This window comes from Sus scrofa, chromosome 13 (genome assembly GCF_000003025.6).
Source record: "Sus scrofa isolate TJ Tabasco breed Duroc chromosome 13, Sscrofa11.1, whole genome shotgun sequence".
NCBI classification, from domain to species: Eukaryota; Metazoa; Chordata; class Mammalia; order Artiodactyla; family Suidae; genus Sus; species Sus scrofa.
In genome coordinates this window covers 206,074,627-206,095,529 of record NC_010455.5, presented here as the reverse complement: position 1 = coordinate 206,095,529, position 20,903 = coordinate 206,074,627, and the positions used below count along the sequence as shown (strand labels likewise).

General features: G+C 61.5%; 1 protein-coding gene across 3 annotated transcripts; it reads left to right on the top strand.

Moving 5' to 3' along the window:
* On the top strand, positions 817-20,587 carry WDR4 (WD repeat domain 4). Of its 3 annotated transcripts, none has more exons than XM_005654080.3 (11): positions 817-1,377; positions 3,132-3,203; positions 3,979-4,070; positions 10,160-10,316; positions 10,901-11,013; positions 13,284-13,344; positions 15,676-15,774; positions 17,126-17,190; positions 17,848-18,031; positions 18,645-18,714; positions 19,992-20,587. In XM_005654080.3, exons 4-11 carry the CDS (start codon positions 10,302-10,304, stop codon positions 20,186-20,188), a joined length of 804 nt encoding a protein of 267 aa, XP_005654137.1. In that variant the 5' UTR covers positions 817-1,377; positions 3,132-3,203; positions 3,979-4,070; positions 10,160-10,301; the 3' UTR covers positions 20,189-20,587. The 3 variants fall into 3 exon arrangements, with proteins under 3 accessions (XP_005654137.1, XP_020926700.1, XP_003359028.1); XM_021071041.1 differs by having other exon boundaries at positions 823-1,377; positions 3,979-4,122; positions 17,873-18,031; XM_003358980.4 differs by having other exon boundaries at positions 823-1,377; positions 3,979-4,122.

Sequence of the window (20,903 nt, the reverse complement as noted above, 5' to 3'; positions counted from 1 at the left end):
CTTCATGGTGATGTCTGTTCCTGGTGACTGGTAGTGACCTTCAGGAGATCAGCCACAAACTTTTTTTTTTTTTTTGAGTGGCATATGGAGGTTCCCAGGCTAGGGGTTGAATCGGAGCTGTAGCCACCGGCCTACACCAGAGCCACAGCAACGCGGGATCCAAGCCGCATCTGCAACCTACGCCACAGCTCACGGCAACGCCGGATCCTTAACCCACTGAGCAAGAGCAGGGACCGAACCCGCAACCTCATGGTTCCTAGTCGGATTTGTTAACCACTGCGCCACAACGGGAACTCCATCCACAAACTTTTTTAAGATGTGTGTGCGGCAGTCTTTCAGCCCAGTCTGAATACCACCCAAGTATTCAAGGTCCTCTGTGAACGCAGTCACCTCCAAGGGTGAGAGCCGAGGAATCCACAGGATACTGGCCCCAAGAGCGGGAGGTGCATATCAAAGGAAGGATTTCAGTGAGCCCAGGCCTCTTTTGTTCCGACTTCCTGCTCTTTGCTTAAACCTCCCCTGAGCTGGTTCTCAGGGCTACCCGAGATGCTGTCTCTCCTGCTTAAGTCCTAATTTTCCCCCAAATAAAAACTTAATTCTCGGGAGTTTCCATTGTGGCTCAGTGGTTAATGAACCGGACTAGCATCCATAAGGACTTGGGTTCAATCCCTGTCCTCACGCTGTGGGTTAAGGATCCAGCGTTGCCGTGGGCTGTGTGTGGGTCCACGAGGCAGCTCAGATCCTGCTGCTGTGGTGGAGGCCAGCAGCTTCAACTCCGATTCAACCCCTGGCCTGGGAACCTCCATACGCCGTGGGTGTGGCCCTAACAGAAAAAAAAACAAAACAAAACCCAAAACACTTCTTTCTCAACTGTGAGGTTGCGGACTTTCTTTGTGGACAGAGTCCTCCTCAGACCCCTCCATGCTGGACCTGGACACGAGCTCAGACCCTCCCGTTTCTTGGAGGAGTATTTATTAAAAACCAAGTAGGTTCGAGGCCGGTCAAGTCAACCAGCCCGAGAAAGATCCAGACCCGGCCCCACCCAGGCCGGAGGAAGAGCGGAAACTAAACAAGCAGGTGCACTTCACCGGGACAAATTCGAACAAAACCCCCCAAGGCCGCGAGAGACGCCCTCTTAGAATCCGAAGGGCAAGAGGGCCTGTCTGCGCATGCCCGGAGGCGGCGCGTCCCACCGCGTCACCGCGCGGCGGCTGCGCGTGACGTCACTCCCCAGCGCCGGCAGGAAGAGGCCCCGGGCGCGCACGTGGGTGGCGGAGAGGCCAGAGAAATGGCGAGTTCCGTAGGGCTGGCGCTGTGCGGGGAAGCGCTGGTGGTGCGAGGCGGCAGCCGGTTGCTGGCCACCTCCACTTCGAGCAGGTGAGGGGGTCGAGGCCTGGAGCAGAAGCCCAGGCTGCGGTCGCGCGTTGGGGCCTTGAGGTCCCGGCTCTCCCGCGCCGCCTTGGGGTGACTCGGCGGAGCCCCACCGCTGCCTGCGAGCTCTTCGCACCCTTCTCGCACGACCCGCGCAGGGCGCCCCTTGCCGTCTCAGTGGTGGTTCTGCGCAGCTCTTTGCCTGGTCAGCGCCGGACACTTCCGGGCTCCGCGGGCACGGATCACGTGGGGGCGACGCGGGCGGGGCTGGGCCAGTGAGGGACCCGGAGGACGCCGGTCAGATCATCTCTGGCTGGTGGGGAGGAAGGCAGCCCTTGGCCTCCCTTAGGGAGAAGGGTTTGCTTTCCGGGAACGTGTTGGGCGCACTCCTTTCTAGCCTCCGTCTCCTTGCGGTCCTCCCTGTTCCCTCATCCCCGCCCACATCCATGGACCCCGCCCTATGCCACCCTTGAGTGGCTCTGCACAAAGTCCTCCTTCTGCTTTTCTCATTTCACGGAGCTTCTCTATTGTCCTCGGGATTTTTTAGTCAGTACGTTTGTTGATCGAAGAGTCCTGACTTAGGAGCCTCATTTTTATTAATAGTGGTTCCTTTCGGTTCCTTTCTTCTTTCCACGGTAGTTTCGAGTCTCTCAAACTTGAAACAGACGAGGTGTTTGTCAAATGTAAATGTACCCTCTGTGTTCGTTGCTCAACGTTTGGTTTTAGAGCAATTCGATGTTAAGTTCACATTTCACAAATTTATTCGCAAACCTGTTGTTTGTCCCAGGTTTTTTTGTTTCAGAGCCTCGTGGTATCTAACACCTGCCACATAGAGGTGTGGATCAAGTAGACTCTGCCTGTTTCCGTCCATACCTCTTGAGATGTGGTGGCAGACGGCCGGCAGAGTTCCTGCTTCTCTTCTTGCACCACAGTGTTCCACGTGAAAACAGTTCCGCCGCAGCCACTTTAAAGGCTGTACATTGGTGCAGGACGTCTTCTCCGTGCCAGGCCCTGGAGGGGGAGCCCAGGGTCCATTAGGGAACATGGGTAGCTTTTATGAGTGGTTGCTTGGCAACCATGGAAGCTTTTCCGAGGTATTTTTTCCCATACAAATAATGGCAGTTTTAAACTTGGGTGCAAAAGACCTACTGAAAATTCATTGACATCAGAACATGATTTCTCTTCACATTCCACCTTGTACTGATTTTTCTAGTACATGATATTTCCTGTTGGGTTTTTGTCCTCATTGATGATACTTAACTGATTTGTATGGATGGAGCATGCTAGTTCTGTGTGGCAAATAGAAACATAGCAGGTTAAGCAAATAAAACTCCTTAACTGTTTCCTGAAACATGCAGAGACAATTTCTTGAGGATAAGGCCCTGAGTGAATGTGCAGATATCGTTTTGATCCAGCCCCCCTCCCCAAAAAAAGGAATGAGAATTTTTTTTTTTTGGTTGTCTCCTTAGGGCTTCACCCTTGGCATATGGAGGTTCCCAGGCTAGGGGTCTAATTGGAGCTGTAGCTGCCGGCCTACACCACAGCCACAGCAATGCCAGATCTGAGCCACGTCTGCAACCTACACCACAGCTCACGGCGGTGCCGGATCCTTATCCCACTGAGCAAGGCCAGGGATCAAACCTGCAACCTCATGGTTCCTAGTTGGATTCATTTTCTCTGCACCATGATGGGATCTCCAGGAATGAGCATTTTTGTTAACCAAGTGCTTCTTTTAAAATATGTCTGTTATTTTTCCTTAGTGATGGTGACAGCCTTTTCACATATGACTGCAGTACTGCACAAAAGAAGACACAAGAACAAGAGCAAAAAGGGTGAGGTGATGCAGCAGCCTCTTCGGGGCCAGTTCATGGTTTGCATGATGGGACTGTACAGTCTAAGAAGTTAAATCGTTGTCTCGTTGGCTGAATTCTTCACTTCTGTTTTCTGGTTGTGCCTAAACGAGGTACCAACTCAGGAGTGAGATGTGGAACTAACTTTCAACTTCGTTCGCACTTCTCATTTGTTTGTGTCTTTTTAGGGCTGCCCCTGCAGCATATGAAAGTTCCTGGGCCAGGGGTCGAATTGGCACTGCAGATGTGGGACTGCGCCACAGCTACGGCACCGCTGGATCGGAGCCACATCTGTGACCTAAGCTGCAGCTCACAGCAATGCCAGATCCTTAACCCGCTGAGCAAGGCCAGGCCTTGAACCTGCATCCTTATGGACACGGTGTTGGGCTCTTAACCCACTGAGCCACAACAAGAACTCCCAAGAATGTTAGCACTTTTTAAAAGACTTTAGGGAGCCCTGGTGGCTCTGCAGGTTAAGGGTCTAGTGTCATTACTGCCGCAGCCTGGGTTGCTGCTGTGGCGTGGGCTTGATCCCTGGCCTGGGGAACTTCCATATGCTGTGGGCCAAAAAATTAGCTTTGTCTCTTAAAGAGTCGCGTGGTCTTCAACCTCTCCGTATCCCCTGGACATGTTTCACCTTCTGGCCACACGAACCTCCTCACCCGTTGTACCCGTGCTCTCTTTACACATGCGCACGGCTAGCCCGCGGGTGCACCTCCCTCTCCGGAGGGCCTGACTCTCCGATGCTGTTTTTCAGGGAGGACGGACAGCCCGGGGATAAAGGGAGTGACACGATCCTGGCGTCCACCTTCTCCAAGTCTGGCAGCTATTTTGCTTTAACCGATGACAGTAAGCGTCTGATTCTTTTCCGTACAAAACCATGGCAATGTCTGAGTGTCAGGTATGAGATGCTAACGCTGAACGCTTTCGCGGTTGAATGCACACCTTAGCCTTGCATGCCAATAACCGTAGTGACAGGACCCGTGACGCAGGCGACTAACACGTAGCCGGGCGGCTCCCGGTGCTTGATGTGTGTTACCTGGTTGCATTCTTAGGTCGGGGCTGTGAGTGGGGTGGGGGGTGCTGTGCTCAGCCGCACCCCCCGGCCAGGAGCCTGGACGGCAGTCCGAGTCGCTCAGCTCAGAGCTGGGTCCTGCCCTGCTCCCTCTGGCGACAGGCTGTGCCCCTGGCTGCGCTGCCATCCTGCTTTCCACGTGGTGTCCGCCAGCCTTGTGGTGGCAGACGTAGAGCACAGCAGCGTGTCCCGAGAGTGGCTGGGGTTTTGTGTAAGTTCAGGTACCTGGGCCACAGTTGTAACCTGGTGAGTTTGAAGCTGGTGCGTTATTTATCTGAAGAACGATTGGGAGCTGAGTGCTGATGGGACAGGATGCCAGTAACTCAGCTCCAACAGGGATGTCCCCAGGCCTCGGCGTGTGCGCTCACCCAGCCAAGAGCACGTGCCCTTGAGTCCTCTCTGAAGCTCTCCGCCGCCCCCAGGGCTGGTGCTGCAGTCCTGAGCCCTGACTTCCCGAGAGCTTCCCCGTCTTAGCCCACAGGAGGTGCGAGGCTACACGCATTGCCTTGGCTGTGACCGCCTCCTGGTACACAGCTCCCTGTTCCCTTTAGAGGGCAGCAGGCTTTGTTCCGGTTGTTCTGTGAAGCTGATGGAAACAGCCACGTGGAGCAGAGTCCCCCCCTCCGGCGGGGGGCTGCGTGGTTTAACTCTCCCTTGATGATCAGAACTGAACCTGCGTAGTTCCAGTGTCTGAACGACCGAAGGGCCTCGGTCGAGAGATTTCCCCTTGTAGCCGATGCAGGCCTGTGCCTGGGAAGCCACACCTCCTGGAACTTTATTTTATCTTACCGTCTAAGAGAGGACTAGAAAGCCACGTTCCAGGTGGCACCAGAAGCAGAGAATACCCACTCTGGCCTCGATTCCACTCCAGTTAAACATCGCGTTCGGTGGCATCGCTTCATTTTTACCAGATTCAGGGTGAAGGCCTCCAAGGAGCCTGGAGGTCTCTGACCCTGAGCCCCTGCCCGTGGCCCTTGCCCTTGGCCTTGGTTTGGCCTCCACAGCCTGTAGGGACGGTGGAGGGTGAACCGTGACAGGGGTGACAGCAGGTGGCAGCTGACTGGTCAGCAGGGCTGCTATAACCCTGTGGCTTAAACCGTAGGTATTTGTTCCTCGCTGGTCTGGAGGCGGGAAGTCCAGGAGTGAGGAGGCAGCAGGACTGGTTTTCTCCTGGACGTGGCTTTAGGGGCTGCCCCCTTGCTACCCCTTCACACGGTTGTTCCTCGGGGTGTCACCTCCTCGTCTCTTTGTGTGCCCAGGTCTCCTCTTGGAAGGGCACCCATCATAGTGGGCCAGGACCCACCCAAACTGCCACACTGCACCTTAGTCACCTGTAAAGGCTCTTTTTCCAAATAGAACCGCATTCTGAGGTCCGGGGGTCGGGGGGGGGTTCAGATTGCAACAGGTGAGATTCCCCCCCCCAAAGAGTTTTATTTGGGCAGATGGGGGGTGGGGTGGGGGCTGCATCTGAAAGAACGTGTTGGGATGGAGGACCTGGTCTGGGGAGTGGGAACTTGGCCTTGGAGCTGTGGAGCTGCTTGATCCTGGGCGGCGGCGGTGGCGCCTGCCGGCCGCGGTCTCCTGCACCGTTGTGGTCTGGGCCGAGTGGCCTGGGCGCGGTGCCGGGCTCCAGCGTGTGAATTTAGGGGACCTGTTTCAGCCTAGGACAGCCGTGAATCCCCGCTCCTGACCCGGGCCGAGTTTTTCTGGGGTGTTTCTGTACCTGACCTCGCATTCTCAAAGAGGGCTTTGCCCTCAAAGGTGGGAATCGAACCCTCTAAAGCAACCGGGTGGGAATTCTTTTGCCAAAGCGGGCTGTCTGTCTGGCTTTGCTTCTGCAACCTCGTAGAACTACCAGGGTACTTTGAGGGCACGCAGACTGGTTCTCTGTGGCGTCAAGTCACAGCTCTGGTGGCCCTCCGGGGACGTCGTTAATCTGCATCTGACCCTCGAGGTTGGCGAGGGGACTGGGGGTCGGGCCTCGTCAGAGGAGACCTGGGGTCTCCCGGGGCTGAAGGGGGTGTGGGAGGCGGCCCGGAGCCCGTGGGAGAGATGACCCCGCTGCTCCGTGTGGCGTGAAGGGCAGCCCCCCGTGGGGATCACAGGCCTTTTCTCGACCTCTCTTTACCAATGTTGCTTTCTTTTATTTTAGTCTTCTTAGGGCTGCACTATCGGCGTATGGAGGTTCCCAGGCTGAGGGTCAAATCAGAGCTGTAGCCGCTGGCCTACACCACAGCCACACCAGATCTGAGCTGTGTCTGTGACCTACAGCACAGCTCATGGCAGTGTCGGATCCTTAACCCACTGAGCGAGGCCAGGGATTGAACCCCCAACCTCATGGGTACTCGTCGGGCTCATTACCACCAAGCCAGGCCGGGAACTCCTAGATGGATGTTTCTCAGTTGCATTTCACTTGTTTTGCTCTTTCAGAACGTGTTTCAGTGATTTATTACGTGCGAGTGTAATTTTTTATCTGTTGCCAGGAATGAACAGCCCATTCCGAGGCCGGGTACCGTTGGCTGGGGAGACGACGGCCACAGATTCCCTTCCCATGAGGTTTTCCCTCCGCCCCCGCCCCCGGGCAGCACTGAGGAACATGCAGCCTTGGCCTTGGGGCGGGCCGTGCGGTAGAAGGAGGGGGCCCTGGGTGCTCGCCCTGTGGCAGTGAGGAGAGCAGCTTTTTATCCAGAGACTTGCGTCTTTGAGCTGTTTCTCATGGCCTCTGCTTTCCCCCTGGGCCGAACCTGTTGGGGAACTTGGGTTTTTTCCATGTGTGTCCATCCGGAGCGTCCACACATTCCCCTGCCCGTTCAGTGGCATTGCTGCAGGAGCACCAGGCTGTGGTTGAGCCGTCCTGGTGGCCTCGCCTCCGTCGGCCACCCCCAGGCTGCCGGCCGGCCCTGCTGCGGGCAGGAGCCTGTCTGCGGGAGGATGAGTGAGGGCAGCTTCTTGGGGGCCCTCCCTAGTCCCTGGAGCACAGTGTGGTGTCCCGGGACGGTCATTTGAAAAAACGAGAATGAAAATTCTCTCCCTTTAAGTTTTTGGTTCACGTAAAATTTAGAAGCCTCAGGGAAGTACAGAGTGGGAACAAAAATGAACCATCGACCTTTTTTTTTTTTTTTTTTGCTTTTTAGAGCTACACTTGCAGCATATGGAGGTTCCCAGGCTGGGGTAGAATCAGAGCTGTAGCCTCCGGCCTCCGCCAGAGCCACAGCAACAAGGGATGCAAGCTGCATCTGCGACCTACACCACAGCTCACAGCAACACCAGATCCTTAACCCACTGAGCAAGGCCAGGGATCGAACCCGAAACCTCATGGTTCCTAATTGGGTTTGTTTCCGCGGCGCCACGACGGGAACTCCTAAGTTTTCGTTTATACATGTTCTGTGTCTTGTGATGTAATAGAGTCCTCTTAAGTCTTTCTTATTTGGTCTCCAACTATGTTGCAGGAACGAGTAGTTGCTTCTCCAGGTTGTCACGGATAGAGCATAAAGGTAGTGAGGCTTCGAGGTCAGTTGAAACAGGCATGTGTTTGATGTGGTCATTTCTGCTGTATACGCCGGGTTTTTAAGTTGGCATCAACGCAATAACGTTGTGTAGATGCCTGCCTTAGGTGGTACGGGAGTGGGAGAAGTGACTGCTGACCTTGAGGTGCCAGGGCCCTGCCTGCCCTGGTGCAGGGCAGCCTCCCGAAGGTGATGGTGATGGCGGGGCCAGGGCCAGCCTCAGGTGGCCGCTTCCCCCCCAACCCCCAGCCTTGTCCTGTAGGTTCCCTGAGCTCGCTTACCTTCTCTGATTGAGCTTCTGGGGGAGCACAGAGGGAGGTGGGTGCGGCTTGTGCTTCCCTTGCCTCACCCCGCTGGGCTGGCAGACGTCACTCTGGCCGGCACAGCACTCGTCGGACCTGGCAGCCGTCTGCTCTGGGGACACAGGCCCCCCTTCGGGTCAATAGGCCCTGACCCTTGGTGCCGCTGATGTCTAGTGCGTTCATACTCGCCCGGCCTCGCTTCCAGCTCCGAGCTTGCCCCAGCGGGCACTTCCTCTGTCTCTGGCAGAGGGGACGGGCCACACCACCCTGGGGGCCCCGGGGGGACCTGGGCCAGGGATCAGGATGCCGTGGAGGCAGGGAAGGTGCTGAGACCCCAGGCCCTGCGGAGGCTGAAGGCGGGTGCCTGGCCTCCTTTCGCGGTCACCATATGGCCCGCCTACCGCTGATGACCTGCCCCCCACCTGCCACCCGGTGCCCTCCGACCGAGACCTGCTCCCTGCAGCAGAGCCATGTGCTTCAGTTGTTGCCAGGATGGATTCAGCCTGAGCAGCTGAAAGCCCTCAGCTGGCAGAGCACTGAGGGGCAGGATCCGGAGTGCCACATCTGTGCCCAGCTGGTGGGAGGGGATGCAGTGGGAGGTGGGCCTAGTTCCCTGGAATCCAAGCCCCTTACTCCCTCAGGAAGGCCCGAGACCTGTGCCACAAGGCTGGGGCCCCGCCTCCAGAGGCCCTGGCCCCGCCCCCGGAAGGCTAAGGCTGTGGCTGTGCTCCTGGCAGCTGCCTGATTTGCCCTTTAGGACAGGCAGCTGCTTTGCTGGTGCAGGACTTTGTTTAAATTACCGGCACTGGGAGAATTCGGATTAATCACGCCCTGGAGCGTGTCTTTGTTTCCCCCTATTTATCACCTTTCTCCTCCTGCTGAGGCTGCCCCTGCCCTGGAAGCACTCCGGCTGCGCCTGGGAGCCCAGCGCCTGCAGCCCGGTGTGGCCCCACTTGCTTGCTTCTCTGTGCTCCTGTCCCTCCTGCGGGGAGGGCAGGGTCCCTTGGCCCTTGTGCTGGGGAGGCGATTCCTTGAAGCTTCATCAGGCCAACATCTGGAGTCCGGCTGCCATGAGCCGGGCACCTTCTGCAGGGTGTTAGCTCTCTACGGGGACAGTGGGTCCCCGTCCAGCCCTCGGGTGATGAGCAAGCTGGGACTGGCTTTGTGACGAGGCCATGTGCGGATGAACGTAAGGCCTCGTCTGTAAAGCAGCGTCAGGGCTAGTGTCCAACGTAAAATAGACCTACAGACACCTGCTCGTGGAGAGGCTGGTAGGAATAGTGAGAGACGGAGTCAGGAGGAACTAGCCTAGCCCCGGACCCTGGGGTGCGCAGGCGGGCTGTGGGGCCCGTGTCCCTGTGTGTCATTTTGTCCCTGACCAGCTCATCATTGAACCAGCTCTCAGCTGTGACAGATGCTGTGGCTCTAGATCAGGGATCTGAGTTGGTGCCGTGCCCTTGGGGCTGCCCAGCGGAGGGTGTGGTGCCGTCTCGCTGCCCGTGGCATGTCCGCCTGGCACCGGGCATCATGGGCTCTCGTTTTCATGTGTCTCGCATGAGTGGCATGGGTGGGCTCCTGCTCCAGGTGGCCAGGCCAGCAGTGGGTGGGCGCAGGCCTTGGGGTCGGAGTGTGGGCCTGGGTGGGAAGCGCACCACCCAGGAGGGTCCGGCGCGGTTTTGATTGCGTCCGGGAGGTGCCCGGCCAGTTGCCCCAGAGGCCACAGTTTGGTGTTTAGGGAGCTGGCCGTGGTCTCCTTTCAGAAGCGCCCAGGCATCCTGCTACGGCAGGCTGCAAGCACAGCGCAGTCCAGAGGCTTCTGTGTTGGAGGCTTAGCTCCCCACCACCCAGATCCTGCCATGAGCACGTTTTTAGAAGGAGAAAATTATAACGTAACCTCTGTCCGGGCATTGGCTGTTTCCATGCTCACAATTGCCTTTTGGGGGGCACCATCTTCGGTGACCGCCACAGGGCGGGCAGCCGACAGGTGGCTTGCAGGTCAGCGGGCGGCCCGGCCCTGAGCCCCGTCTGCCGACCGTGGTGTCTCTGGCCTTCCAGGACCGTGGTGAGGAGGTGCACGGCCCTGACCTTCACGGCCTCCGAGGAGAAGGTCTTGGTGGCGGACAAGTCTGGGGATGTCTATTCCTTCTCGGTGCCGGAGCCGCACGGGGGCGGCAAGCTTGAACTCGGACACCTGTCGATGCTGCTGGACGTGGTACGTGGCTGACGTGCCGCCCTGGTTCTGCTGTGATGCGGCTCAGGTGGGACGAGGAGGGCGAGGCGGGCCTGTGTGCCAGGCGGGCGGGTTTGGGTTCTGCTGTGGCAGGACAGCCCGGCAGAGCTGTGGGCACGGGCCAGAGGGCGGGACTCTGGAGGCGAAGCTGCCAACAGGGTGGAAGAAGACGGGTCACTTGGGCTGGCTGGTCAACACGGGAGGGACGCCCAGGCTGGGGAGGGGAGGTGGCGGGCCGTCCTCCCAGCCCCCTCGCTGGGTGCCAGCCCTGCCTAGAGGCCCGGGCTGCAGCCAGGAGGTGGGCCCTGCGGGGACATGCAGGAGTTAGGGGTGGTGAAGGGCAGGTCACCAGGACCTGGGGACATGGGTAAGAAGGAGTGGAAGGTGACCTGGGTGTGTGGCCGGTGGGGCGGAGGGGTGGAGTGGCCGCTGTGTCCGGCGTCCGGAGGCAGCGGTGGCCTCCGGGGCACCTGGCCGGGGCCGAGGCCGGGGTGGAGGTGGGGGGTGGGAGCAGGGGAGCCGGCCGTCCTGACGGCAGGTCTGCCCCTTCTGACCCTCGGGCGCAGGCCGTGAGTCCTGACGACCGCTTTGTCCTCACCGCCGACCGGGACGAGAAGATCCGGGTCAGCTGGGCCACGGCTCCGCACAGCATCGAGTCCTTCTGCCTGGGCCACACCGAGTGAGTGTCCCCCTGCCCCCACCCCCCGCACAGAGGGAGGCCCCGGTTCGAAACGCAGGGGGAGCCTCTGCCTGGAAGCAGGTGGTGAGGCGGGAGGCGTCTCCCGGGAGAAGGATTGGCCTCGGCAGCCCGGTGAGCGCCCACAGCTCGGAGCCCCCTGCCAGCTCTCCTCCTGGTCCCTGGGCCTTTGGAAACTTCAGAAGCCCTTTCCAGGGTTTTCTTGGTGGTGCTGAGGTCTTGGTCCTCAGGTTGTGGTCACTGCAGGCGGGCTGGCCCTGCTGCTGGCGGGAGCCCGAGGGATGCACAGCGGGCGGCCCCTACTCGCCGACGGTCACTCTGGTCGTGACTGTCACCGGTGGTTCCACGCAGCCGAGGCCTTGTTTCTGGGAAGAAAGCGCCTGCTTTCCCTGTGTAGACGCTCGGCGCCCAGCAGCGGTCAGCAGTCAGGGGTGCACAGGGGGTGTGTGTCGGGGGCCGGGGAGCATCCAGGAGTCCCGAGGCTCGCAGGGGCCCAGGCAGGGGTTGTTGCCGAGTCGTCTGTCCGCGGGAGGGTGAGTTTGCTCAGTGAGTGGATTTTAACGTTACCCTAGGATTTCTGGAGACTCGCGCTCCTCAGGCAGAAGGCTAGTTAGAATTTGCACAGAGGAAACGCACGTGGTTTAATTGACTGAAATGTTTTAAACTGTGTTATTTGAGGCAGTGGAAGAATTAGAGGGATTTTATTCAGTTCTCAGGTAGCTCCTGGTTCCTTGATTTTCAGTGTGAGTAAACACAGGCCTTCGGGGCGGGTGGTTGCTCTTTGCATCTCGTGACCACGTGCTTTGCTGTTTTCCTTCCTTTCTTTCCTTCTGGCTGCCCCATGGCTTGCAGAGTTCCCAGGCTAGGGGTCAGATCCGAGTCACAGCTGTGACTGATGCTTTAGCTGCAGCAACATCGGGCCCTTTAACCCACTGTGCCGGTGGGCCTGGGATCGAACCGGTGTCCTCTTGCTGCAGAGGTGCACGGACCCTGCTGTGCCCTAGTGGAAACGCCTGTATTTTGGCTGGTCCTCTAGTGTCCAGAGTTCTCGTGACCGGCAGACCCTCTGGCCCCCGTCCCGTCACCACCTCACCGTCTCCTGTGGGGTCTTGGCTGCTCCCCCTCTGCCTCGGGGCCTTTGCACGTGCTGTTTTCACCGTGCTCGTCCTCGGCCCTCTGCTCTGCGCAGCCGCCCTCTTGGGACCTGTGCCCCCGCCACCCCCTTCCTCCCCCCTGCCCCCCACCGCTTCCTGCGATGCTTTCGTCTTAGCCTGGGTCGTGTGGTTAGAGCCGTGAGCCACCAAATCTTCAGTGAGAGGTGCTTTTGGTGTAAAACGCCCAGTCCCGGAGCCAGTGTGAAAGTAGCAGTGAAACAGCTCCTCGTTGCTCTGTCACGTTGATTGCAGGTGGAGATGACGTGGCGCTTTGGGTGACGGAGTTAAGTCGGAACGTAGCGTTAAAGTTGCTCTCGCCCGGGTCCGGGTCCCTGTGTAACGCGGTTACTCGCGAGGATAGAGTGACCTGGGCGGCTCACGTTGCGGCTCCAGTTGTGTTTCTGCAGCCAGGCTGTTGGAGCCTCCGCTGACACCCAGGGTCTCCTTATCCTCCCCCACCCCAAACAGAGGCTCTTTGTCGGGTGTCTGCATTGCTGTCTGCAGCCTTCCGCGCCGCACAGCGCCAGGCACACAGTAGGTGCTCAGGAGATACTTCACTGAGGGAATAAACGACCAGTAATTGCTTTCTGCAAGGGTCTTGGTGAAGGCCCTGGACACTGGTCTCCGCCCCTTCCTTGTTGGGACATTGAGATGGCTCCTGCCTGCGCTGCGTCCTCGTGGTGGACACGGGCTCTTTATCCTGCTCGGTGTCCCTGTTCCTTTCCGAGCACTTTTGTTCAAGGCTGTTGGGGCGGGGCTGGCACTGCCGGAGGCCAGGGCGCCACAGGGGCCTTCTGGGGTGTGCAGGAGATGGGGGGGACAGTAGCCTGAGACTGGTTTCTGGGGCAGCAGGGCTGCTGAGGGTGAGGGCGGTGGTGCTGTCCCCTCTCCCCTACCCTTGCTCTGCTCTCAGGGCACCCCGGTGTGGCGGATGCCCTCGAAGGGCATGTGCGGGGCAGCCCCTGAGCAGGGTTCCCTGCTGAGCCCTGCTCCTCCGGGGGTGTCGGGGTGCAGCCCCCCTCCCCCAGCAGCCTGCTCCTCTGGGCTTCCGTGGGTGTCGGGGTGCAGGCCAGCCACCCCCTCTCCCTCCATCTGTAGGTTTGTCAGCCGTATCTTCGTGGTGCCCGATCACCCAGAGCTGCTGCTGTCTTCCTCCGGGGTAAGTGCTCCTCCCGCATGGGCACACGGGTCCTCTCGGGTCCTCGGTGGGACACGGCCAGGCTGGAGCCACCCTGGGGGAGGGCCTGCCGACTGCCAGTTGTGGTTGGAGGTCAGTGTGTCCCCTGCCCCTGGCTGCCCACTAGGTGGTGCTCATGGCCCAGCGTGGAGCTGCCCGTGCTTGCTCCCTGGTCAGGGCTGTGCCAGTGCAAGTGCATGTGTGTGCATGTGTGTGTGTATGTGTGCGAGTGCCCAGCTGGACTGGGCGCGCAGGTGACAGCACTGTGACCTTGTTTAGCAGCTGGTGGACACCCCTTCTGTGTCACGGAGGACCTGGTGCTGCCGCCCGTGGCTCCTCTCCCTGTCCCGCCCGCCCGCGAGCAGGGGGCGCAGGGCCCAGGGCCTCGGCCTTGGTGGGGCTTTAAGCGTAAGTGCAGCTGCCGTGCGCCAGGAGCTCTGCAGCTAGAGGCGCCTTTCTCTGAAGCGTCGTCTTTAGAGGGGCATCCGGCGGCCCTCTTGCTGCTGTGCACCATCTGAGCGACTAACAGCGTCTGATCCTGCCCTTTTCCAGACGCTCTGCCACCTGCCCTCATCTTCCCACGGTCCCGTGCGGCTTGGGGCCTGGCCTTGGCTGGGGCCTGACGCCTCCTGAGCAGCAGGCGCCCACCTGGCCTGGGCCGCACCCGTGGGGCAGCTTTCTGAGGGTGCGGGGCTGGGTGCCGGGAGGCGCGGGCGCTCAGGGGGCACGTGAGTCGTGGTCGGGCTTCCCCGCAGACTGAGCGCGGGGAGGCAGGTGTGTCTTTCCGTCTCTGGTCTCCTTGAGTCTCCCCTCTTTCACTCTGGAGAGTCCGAGGCCCTTGGTCCTTCGTGGGGTCTGGTCGCCCTCAGCACGTCTCTGGGGGCCTCACCTCCTGCTCCGCGGGACGAATGGGGGCCTGAAAACCAGCTGCACAGGCAGCTCTTTCCCTTCTGAGCCTTTCTCAGGAGTGGAATTGCTGGATCCCAGGGTGGTTCTGTTTCTCGCTTTTTGAGGAACCTCTAAACTCTTCTCTGTCGTGGCTGCACTGATGCACAATCCCACCAGCAGTGCTGGGGTTCCCTTTTCTCCGCATCCTGGCCAGCACCTGTTGTTTGTGGTGTTTGTTTTTGTCTTTTGCCTCTTGTCTTTTGAGGGCCACACCCACAGCATAAGGAGGTTCCCAGGCTAGGGGTCGAATCGGAGCTGCAGCTGCCAGCCTACATAGCCACAGCCACACAGGATCTGAGCCGCGTCTGCGACCTACACCATGGCTCACGGCAACGCCGGATCTTTGACCCACGGAGCGAGGCCAGGGATCGAACCCGCAACCTCCTGGTTCCCAGTCGGGTTCGTTTGCATTGAGCCACGACGGGAGCTGCTGTTTGTGGTCTTGTGACGACGGCCGTCCCAGCCCGTGAGGTGCTTCCTCGCTGTGGCCTTGGTCGCGTTTGCCTGACGGTCGGGCTGTCGAGCGTGTTTCGTGGGTCTGTTGGCCGCACCTGTGTGTCGTCTTGCGGAAAGTGTTCCTGTCCTCCACCCGTTGTTACGGGGTTTTGCCGGGGGCACTAGCCCCTTGTCTGTTTGGGTTTTAACCGCCTGCCAGATGCGTGGCTTGCAGGCCTCTGCTCCCAGGCAGCCGGTTGTCCTGTTGATCTGCCTTTTCCTCCCCAGGAGCTTCGCGTTGACACTTTCTGTATCGGTTCCACTTGCCTGGTTTTGCTTTTATTTCCTCCGCGTGAGGAGATCTATTCAGAAAGGCCTCGCTGAGGCCAGTGTCCGGGGCCGTCCTTGTTGATGGCGGGACCAGGACCACGTTGAGTGAAGGTGGCGAGTGGGCGTCCTTGTCTTGTTCCTGATAAACTCCCCGTCTTTGTATCTTCTGTTATTTTTGGGGCGCCTAGTAAGGCTGACACTCTCACGGGTGACAAATGGGCGTCCTCTTTTCACCTGTTCTTAAACAGTGACGTGGACAGCTGGCCCCACGTGTTTCTCCCTGTGCGGATGCGTGCTCATGGATGGATCCACGTGTGTGCGTGCACGCGTGCGCACTCTGGGCCCAAGCACAGCTGGCGTTGACTTTGACCTGCACGTGACAGGTTGTCTTGTTGCCCAGTTGCCGTGTGGGGTCGCTGTGTTTTCTTGCTGAGTCGTGTGGCTCTCTGCACCGTCGTTACTAAGCGCAAAGAGCCTTTGGGTAGGAGAGGCGCCCTGGCTGTCACCGAGTTAAGTTCCCGTGACCCGGTGAAGCCTGGATGGCGGGGCCGGGGGCGGGGGGGGGTGTCCCAGCGGCGCTGACCATCTCGGTGTGTGCAGGACCGCACCCTGAGGCTCTGGGAGTACAGAAGCGGCCGGGAGTTGCATTGTTGTCACCTGAGCGGCCTGCAGGAGCCGGCGGAGCCCTGGAGCGACCAGGTAACCTCATGCTTTGTCTTGGCTTTGCTGGGGACTGGGGGGCCTCTCCAGGCACTGGGCTCCCGTGAAAAAGTCCTTTTCGTTGGAAAGGTTGCCTTGGTCAGTGCTGACTTCCTCCAGCTCGGGAGCGGCCCGAGGCCCCCAGCCGTGTGAGCGGGAGATGGTTGATCTCTCTCGGCTCTGAACCGCGTTTGCGGAAGGGCCTCTGATCCCGCTTGGAGCAGGGAGACAGGCTTCTGGGTGGGCTGAGCACACCCCCTGTGGCCTCCCTCTGTCCATTGTGGGTTGCTCTCATCCCCAGGGTGGTGCACTGGCCAGGTGCGTCCCCAGGTCTGGTCGCCTGGGTCTCCAGCTGTCAGGGGGCCTTCGGGCTCTTGGCCCCCTGCCCTGATGCTCCCGGGAGGGGCCTGTGCGGCTGGGGTTCAGGGTCACACGTAGATGGACGGCCCTGCCAGTGACTCCGGGACCACTGGGGCCTGTGCAGAGGGAGGATTGGCCTGTGTGTCTTTGTGGCAGAGTTGGCAGGGGGCTAGTGTCACTGTGACCAGGATGGCAGCCCGTGGTGTTTGGCTTCCCGCGTGTCCGATGAGACCTGGACGTGAACCGAAGGGCTCCCCTGCTCGCCCTTGGCCTGGCTTCTTGCTTCTGTTGTCCACGGGCAGGCCTGGCGGGGACCGGAGCCCCACACCCCGGGGGCCACAGCAACCCGGCCCAGGGGCTGCAGGGCCTCCAGGTCTGTGGACTCAGGCCTGGCGGGGACCGGAGCCCCACACTCAGTGGCTGCAGGGCTTCCAGGTCCGTGGACTCCGCTGCTCTGGCTGCCCCTGCTGGGCCCCGACAGAGCCATGGCTGCGGGCTGCTGTCCTCACACCCGTGCCTGCCAGATGGCGAGGAGTGGGGGGGCACAGGGGCCTGGGAGTGGGGGGGGCACAGGGGCAGCCCCCCACCGCAGCCTCTCCGCTGCTTGTGGCCCAGGGGCGCTTCCTCTGGGGGGACATGTGGACGCTGGCTCTCAGGCTGCTGTGGTCACAGCCCCTCTCTTTCTGCGTGCCCTCGGTCCCCTGGCTTTCTGACCCGTTCTGTTGGCTTTGGTGACATTCCACCAGCTGGGGGTGGGGGGGAGGCGGGGCCAGAGCCGCGGAGCGGCCTCTGCCGTCTGCCCCGCGTGTGGGAATCACCGTGACCTGTGCCCTCACCGGTTTCCAGAGGGTTCTGTGGCGTCGTCTTTGCCCATCATGGACCATGCGTGGGGCCCCTCTGTCCTGTGATGCTGCTCTCGGTTTGGACGGGGCAGCCTGGCGTCAGGTCCTCGCGAGGCTGGCGTCGCTGAAGCCGCCACCTTTCCTTGCAGAGGTTTGCTGCGTCCAGGATTGCCTACTGGCCCCGGGAGCAGTGTGTGGCGCTGCTGTGTGACAGGTGAGCTCCTGGATCGCGCAGACGGCGGGGCGGGGGGCGGGGGGGACAAGTGAATCGTCACTGTGGCCCCACGGGCCGCGACCCCTGAATCAGGAGCTTTGGACGGTGTTCTGGGCACAGCCTCGCCTTGCGGGGTGTGCCCCCACTGGAGCGGGAGGGAGGGGGTGCCTTTCTTCCTGCCCGCCTCTCACACCCGGTCTGGACCCGCCGGCGTGATGGTGTCCTTGACCTCCGGCGGCGCCTCTGTGCGGTGGGATCGCAGCCTCAGTGGGCCCGGTTGGGCCCGAGGGCCTGAGGCCGCGGTGCCGGGCAGGTGGTGTGTGGGGGGGTCAGGCTTCCGCCCGAGGTTCTTGGTGTCCTCAGGCCTGGGGTTGGCGTTAGAAACGCGGGTGCAGGCGTCCCGAGGGCGCCGTGTCCCGACCTTGGCCCCAGTGTCCCGTCTGCGGCCCCGCGGCCGGAACTGCCGTCCTCTCTGCGTGGTTTTCTTTTGTCCCTTCTGCGCGGCGAGCCTCCCCGGAACCCCGGGACCAGGACGGTCCTTTGCTTGGGGAAGCAGCGGCAGCTGGTGCCCTGGCTCGGGGAGCCGCTGGCAGGGCCGGCTGGGGCTGCGTGAGCCCAGGGCCCTGGCACCGTGGTGACTGTCCCCTCTCTGGGAAGGCTCCCGGTGGTCTTCCTCTTCCAGCTGGACACCGCCCGGCGGCAGTTGGTCCACAGACAGCAGCTGTCTTTCCAGCACAGAGTGTGGGACGCCGCCTTCGAGGAGAGTCGGGGGCTCTGGGTCCTGCAGGACTGCCAGGAGGCCCCCCTCGTGCTCTGCAGGCCGGTGGACGGCCACTGGCAGGTGAGACGTGCTGGGCCCCTGCTGGGAGGGGGGACCGCACTGACCCCTTTCAGCCCCATCCCGTCGGCGCCAGAGGCTGTGTCACGGGGGTGGGGAGGGGCAGCCGCAGGGCCCGGGACGTGGGTGCAGGCAGCTGGGGACCCTGGCCGGGTTCCTCGGCGTCATGGGGCCTGAGGGACGTTGCCATCGTTGGCGTCTTTTCCCGTGACTGGCGCGTTTACGAGTCTCTTTGGGAGAAAAGCGCACAGTTGCTGGGCGCGTGTCCTTGACGTCTGCAGGCCTAGCCTGGCCTCTGCCTGGGGAGGGTCCCTCTGATCGCCGAGGGGGTCTGGGTGAGCCCGTGTGTGCAGCTGGGCCTCACCTCCCCCGTCTGCGTCCCGCGAGCCGCCCTGTGCCCGCAGACGGAGCTCGAAGGACCCTGGCCGCTTGCACGTCCTTGCCGAGCGCTGAGGCCTCGGGCCACCCGACAGCTCCTTCGGGTGTTTTAACCTGAAAAGAGCGGTGAGCGGGGGCCTGTGGCGTCCAGGCTCCTCAGAGTCGCCGTGATGAGCGGACGTCGCCCTGCGGGGCGCCGGGGCCTCCTGCTGATGAAGGGTTTCTGTTCGTCTCGCAGTCCGATGGCGACAGCGCCGAGGTGGAGAGGCTCTCCGCTGTCCTTCGCGGGAACTGGGCCATGCTGGAAGGTGAGGGCGCCGGCCGTGGCCACGCGGTTTGAAGCCGCTCTGGTGTCGTGGGGGTGGCCACGTGGGGTTGGGCCGGCCGAGCCGAGGACGTTGATCCTGCAGGGCCCAGGGCGAGCCGCGCCGCTGTCCCGTGGGAGGCGAAGCGCCCAGACGCCTCTGGCAGCAGGCGGGTCTCTGGCTGTGTCTGGAGGATGTTTCTAACCCAGCCCAGCGTTCAGGTGCTGTCGCCTGAGGGTTGTTGCCCAGGACGGAGACAAACCACTGTCCCAGTGGACGTCGGGGTCTTTGGGGCTCCGCGGAGACCACGGAGCTTTGGTTTCTGTGGATGCTGGACGGGTCCCTCCCGTGGCCGGCGGGCTCTGTGTCCCCAGCCAGCTTCCTCCCTCCTCCGGGGGCGGGGGTGGGGCCTCGTGCTCCCCAGGGTGAGGCTGGAGCTGCAGCGGGAGCGGGACAGCCTCGGGCCTCGCTGATGCTTCCTGCGAGGTTCTGCAGGTGAAGCCTGTCGGCAGTGCAGACGTGAGGGGGGCTGGGGGCCCGGCAGGAAGAGAACCTGACCTTGAACATCACGGAAGGGCAGGGTTTGCGGAGAGGGTGGAGTGGAGGTGACGGGGACACGCGTGCAGCAGGTGCAGGTCACGAGTGCAGCGCACGGCCTGTGGGCTGCTGACGGGTGCCACGCAGTTGCTGAGCTGGGGTGCGGTCCGGGACCCCCCCTGCCCCTTGAGCCTTGACCTCCACCCCGCCTGAATCCGTCTCCTTGGCCACGTAGTGCGGCGCCCACTCAGCGGGTTCAGACTGCAGGCTGCTCACCTTGCTGTTCCTGTGCGCCCCACGGCCCAGCTTCCCTGCTGGGCTTGTCTCAAGTTCCCCTGCAGCAGGATCTGCATCCAGGCCTCCTGCTGGTCGGTGGGATACAGGTCCCTGCCGCTCGCTGCTGGACAAGGGCCCCGCTTCCCCGCTGGCTGGAGGACTCAGTGGTCCCCGGCACCAGGGACAGGGGCACAGGTGCTGACGAGATGCAGCCTTGGCCTCTGCACCTGGTCTCCAGGGACCACCCGGCCCTCGTGTGTGCTGTCGGGTCCAGTCATTGGTCCAGCCGGGTGTGGCGCCTGGAGGTGGGCACCGTGCTGGAGAATGTGCCACGAGTCCCCTGGGGACTGGGGTCACCGAGTCCATTCCTTGTCACAGGAGGTCCTTCCGGCCACCAGGTCCCGCTAGAGGCAGAGTCCTGGGGCCTCCCAGGCCCTCCTGGCAGCCCTCTCGTTCCTCCCGCACAGGCTCTGCTGGCACAGACGGTGGCTTCAGCAGCCTCTACAAGGCCACCTGCGACAACATGACCACCTACCTGAAGAGGAAGGAGGAGCGGCTGCAGCAGCAGCTGGAGAGGAAGCGGCGCCGGGACCCGCCGCCCGGGCACAACGGGCCGGCCAAGAGGGCGAAGGCCGGGGAAGAGCCTCAGGGCTGCTCGTCCTGACACAGGGGCGTGGGCAGCCCCGGGAAGCAGGGCCCGCAGCGCCCCCCTCGACAGGGAAGGGCGTCCCCCGACTCAGGCCGGGGCCCTGGACCCTGGGCTTTGCTCCTGTCCCCTCGCCTCCTGGATGGGGGCGCCTCGGGCTGGGGCAACCCGGGGAGGCGCCTGCAGAGGCCAGCGAGTCGGGTCCGTGGACGGAGGCGGCCCGGGACGCTCCTCCACGGGTGGTGACGGGACCGCGGGGAGGCATCCTCTGGGGTGGCGCTGGGCGCACCGCGGCCCAGGAACACCCGCTCCACCCGCCTCGTCGCTCAGCAGGACGGCTCGCCGGCAGCTTCTGGAAATGCAGCACGACACGTGGAGCTGATGGCAAAATACATGGAGCAAAAAACCCGTTTCTGATGAGGGGATTGTTTGTGGTTGAAATGTTCAGGTTTTGACCTGAAAGGAAGAGGCTCGGTGTGGGGTGTGGCGCGGTGCTTGGGGGCAAATGATTTCGTGTATCAGAAGCTGGATGCTTCCCGCTTCCCCAAGGGCCTTGTTTCACTTTGAGAGCCCTGATCTCAAGGCAGTGCTGCTTGCGAGCTGCTCGGAGTCACTTCCCACAAGGGGGCTGTGGGACCACCCCAGATAGGGGCCGCCTCAGACAAAGGTAGTTCACGAGCAGAGGGGGTACCTGGGGACAGAAGAGGGTGCCCGGGGGCGGGGGTGCCCAGGC

Bases quoted from the DNA above. Each gene is read 5' to 3' on its own strand.
- WDR4 (XM_003358980.4), top strand. From the start codon at position 1,289: ATGGCGAGTTCCGTAGGGCTGGCGCTGTGCGGGGAAGCGCTGGTGGTG. The intron at 11,014-13,283 runs GTGAGTGTCCCC...CTCCATCTGTAG, and splicing joins TTCTGCCTGGGCCACACCGA to GTTTGTCAGCCGTATCTTCG. The intron at 18,715-19,991 runs GTGAGGGCGCCG...CCTCCCGCACAG, and splicing joins GAACTGGGCCATGCTGGAAG to GCTCTGCTGGCACAGACGGT.